The 3286-nt window shown below is 32.2% G+C and overlaps 1 protein-coding gene across 1 annotated transcript; it reads left to right on the top strand.

Annotated features, from left to right (window-relative positions):
• The first annotated feature begins 257 nt into the window (after nucleotides 1-257).
• Nucleotides 258-3078, top strand: LOC137659220 (uncharacterized). The gene is made up of 2 exons (XM_068394261.1): nucleotides 258-500; nucleotides 2257-3078. Exons 1-2 carry the CDS (start codon nucleotides 258-260, stop codon nucleotides 3076-3078), a joined length of 1065 nt encoding a protein of 354 aa, XP_068250362.1.
• The last annotated feature ends 208 nt before the right edge of the window (nucleotides 3079-3286 follow it).

Genomic DNA, 3286 nt, shown 5'->3' with positions numbered 1-3286 from the left:
TAACCTTGTTAAGCACGTAACTTCATTGAAATACACTGCGATCATCAGTCTGTCCGGGTTGTTTACCGACGATGGCCACCATGCAAGTAGCAGCTGCCGCGTATATTTATATACATTATTTAACGGAAATGAAGCGAAATAAAAGAAGATGGTGGCAATCAAGGTTATATACTAGAAGAGTAGAATACAGTGGTCGGGAATTACTCGCTGACATGAGATTCCAAGTAGTTTCTGGCCACTACAAAAATTTCACCAGAATGTCTTCGACAGATTTTGAAAATATTATAAAACTGGTAGGACATAAAATTATGAAAAATGACACACATATGAGAGGAGCTATTACAGTTCAAGAGAAGGTGGCACTAACCATCAGACTTTTAGCAACTGGAGACTCGTATACAAGTTTGCAATACCTATTCAAGATCTCAAAACAAGCCATCAGTGAAACGGTGCCACATGTCTGCCAAGCCATCATTGAAGCACTGCAAAACAATATAAAGGTGAGTTTTTTTTCTTTCTAAGTTTGCATCACCGTTTTTCTTTGTGTCAGCTATAAAAATTATATACCGTATATATATATATATATATATATATATATATATATATATATATATATATATATATATATATATATATATATATATATATATAGAATACTGACAGTGGGTTGCAGCCCCAGAAAAAATATTAAAAATATTGCATAATACCGGATGTAAGTACATTGGAGTTTGACACTTATAGCCTATCATGCTCTGTATTTTAAAAGTTATTCTATTAAATAATAATATTTTTCTTTCTTTGATGGGGTTCAGGTTTTTGAAAACACGGTTTAGCAAATAATTTTATTCACATTAGCTAAAGCATTATTCAGTTCAAGTTCAGCTTTAGGGGAAAGTACACATTATCCAGTGGGTTATGGTGCACAGACAACAAGTCTTTACCAATATATATATATATATATATATATATATATATATATATATATATATATATATATATATATATATATATATGAAATTTGCTCAAATTAGTTAGAGATTTTTATCTTCTGGAGAAGGAAATACAAAAGAAAAAGAAAATAATCAAATTAGCTCTTGTATGAAGTAATCATCTTCTGAGAGGTTAGGGGAAAACACATTTTGCTCCGTGGGTAGTGGTGACGATGAGGTAGAAGGTGAAATCGAAGGTAATTGTTCAGTAGATAAAGCAGACCTAGTTTTTAAAAGTTGTTGTCCTGTAAAATGTGGTGAGGATGAAGCTGAACGGCTATCAAATGAAGGTGACGACTGGTTAAAGTGTGACACAGAAGGTATATTGACAGCAGGAAAGGAAAAATGTTGCAAGGAATGTTGATCATTGCCTGGTCTCGAACGAGCCAGTGCTGGCTGTTGTTCAAAGTTGCCCATGTCTACTTTCAAGAATATGCCCATTATTGCATGTTGGACAGCAGACCGAGTACAAGCGTCATATGTACGTAACTTTTTAGCAATTAAGTTTCCAAAATCTTGTGCCTCATCATTAGAAGAAACAGACGATTTAAGTATTTCGAAAGCTGTATCTAAGCGTTGTTCTTGAATCCTTTGCTTTCTTGATACCCTCTGTGATGAGATGGGGATATTTGTAGTCGTGTTTTGGTCTACTGCACTTGGGACAAGTAGATTTTCTTCATTTTGGGAAGCGTCTTGGTCAACTTCCAAATTATCACCGGTTTCTGTCCCCGGTATCTGGAAAGATAAGCGTATGTCATCAGAAGTTAAACAGATTGCATATATATATATATATATATATATATATATATATATATATATATTATATATATATATATATATATATATATATATATATATATATATATTTATATATATATATATATATATTAAATGCAAACAATAATATAGCCAAGTCATCTTCATACATCTAGGAAATAGTTGAATATATAGGCTACTTTTGTAAAATCTGTTTAATATATATATATATATATATATATATATATATATATATATATATATATATATATATATATATATATATATATATATTAAATGGAAACAAAAATATAGCCGAGTCATCTTCATACATCTTGGAAATAGTTGAATATATAGGCTACTTTTGTAAAATCTGTTAAATATATATATATATATATATATATATATATATATATATATATATATATATATATATATATATATATATATATATATATATATATATATATAGTGTGTGTGTGTCTCCGTAACATTTTTTTCTCTCCTACAGGTTCCAACAACGGAAGACAATTGGTTATCCATCGCCAAAGGATTTGAAGAGTTGTGGAACTATCCTCATCTCCTAGGAGCCATGGATGAGAAGCATATTGTCTTGCAAGCTCCTTTCAACAGTGGAACTGAATTTTTTAATTATAAAGCAACTTTTAGTGTGGTATTATTAGCTTTGGTCGACGCCCATTACAACTTTATCTATGTTGATGTAGGATGTCAGGGTAGAGTATCGGACGGAGGGGTTTATAGAAATAGTGCTTTGTATAAAAAAATTGAAAACAATGCCCTGAATTTTCCAAAACCACAATGTTTAGGGTCGAGAGAAAAAGAAATTCCATATTTCTTTGTTGGCGATGAAGCTTTTGCTCTTAGTCCAAACATGATGAAAGGGTATGCTGGCATGCACCCAAAAGGTTCCAAAGAACGAGTGTTTAACTATAGAACTAGCCGAGCTCGTAGAGTTGTTGAAAATGTTTTTGGCATTTGCTCTTCAGTGTTCAGGGTCCTTAGAAAACCCTTACTTTTGCAGGAGAATAAAGCTGCACTGATTGTAATGGCTGTAGCTCACCTCCACAACTTTTTACGAAGGAACAAGCAAGCAGTGAATATCTACACCCCATTAGGCACTTTGGATTACGAGGATGAGGAAGGAAATGTCATTCCTGGTACTTGGAGAGCAGAACAACACAATTTAACATCCTTAATTACGCTCAGACATGTTCCTCGTAGATCCTCTACAACTGCTAAGGATGTACGAGAAGAAGTGGCTGATTACTTCATGAACGAAGGAAGTGTTAGCTGGCAGAACAATTATGCCTAGATGAAGGTCCCTTAAGTTTATCCACCTTTTATTAACCATTAATAACATGATTTTTGTATGTTAACTATTACCAACATAATTTTTTTTTATACGTAAGAAACAATAAATAATGTCAAACGCTTAATATATCTGAACCGGATACTGTGTAATTTTCCTGCTTAATATAGGTTTTGAGCATAAAATTCTAGTAAGAGATCCATAATTATCA

Source organism: Palaemon carinicauda, chromosome 19 (assembly GCF_036898095.1).
Source record: "Palaemon carinicauda isolate YSFRI2023 chromosome 19, ASM3689809v2, whole genome shotgun sequence".
Lineage (NCBI taxonomy): Eukaryota > Metazoa > Arthropoda > Malacostraca > Decapoda > Palaemonidae > Palaemon > Palaemon carinicauda.
Note: the sequence above shows the minus strand (reverse complement) of the source record. Positions and strands in the feature narration are given on the sequence as shown.

What these genes read in the sequence shown, in the direction of transcription:
- LOC137659220 (XM_068394261.1), top strand. Translation starts at nt 258, where the DNA reads ATGTCTTCGACAGATTTTGAAAATATTATAAAACTGGTAGGACATAAA. An exon ending in CACTGCAAAACAATATAAAG is followed by an intron (nt 501 to 2,256) that starts GTGAGTTTTTTT and finishes TCTCTCCTACAG; the next exon opens with GTTCCAACAACGGAAGACAA.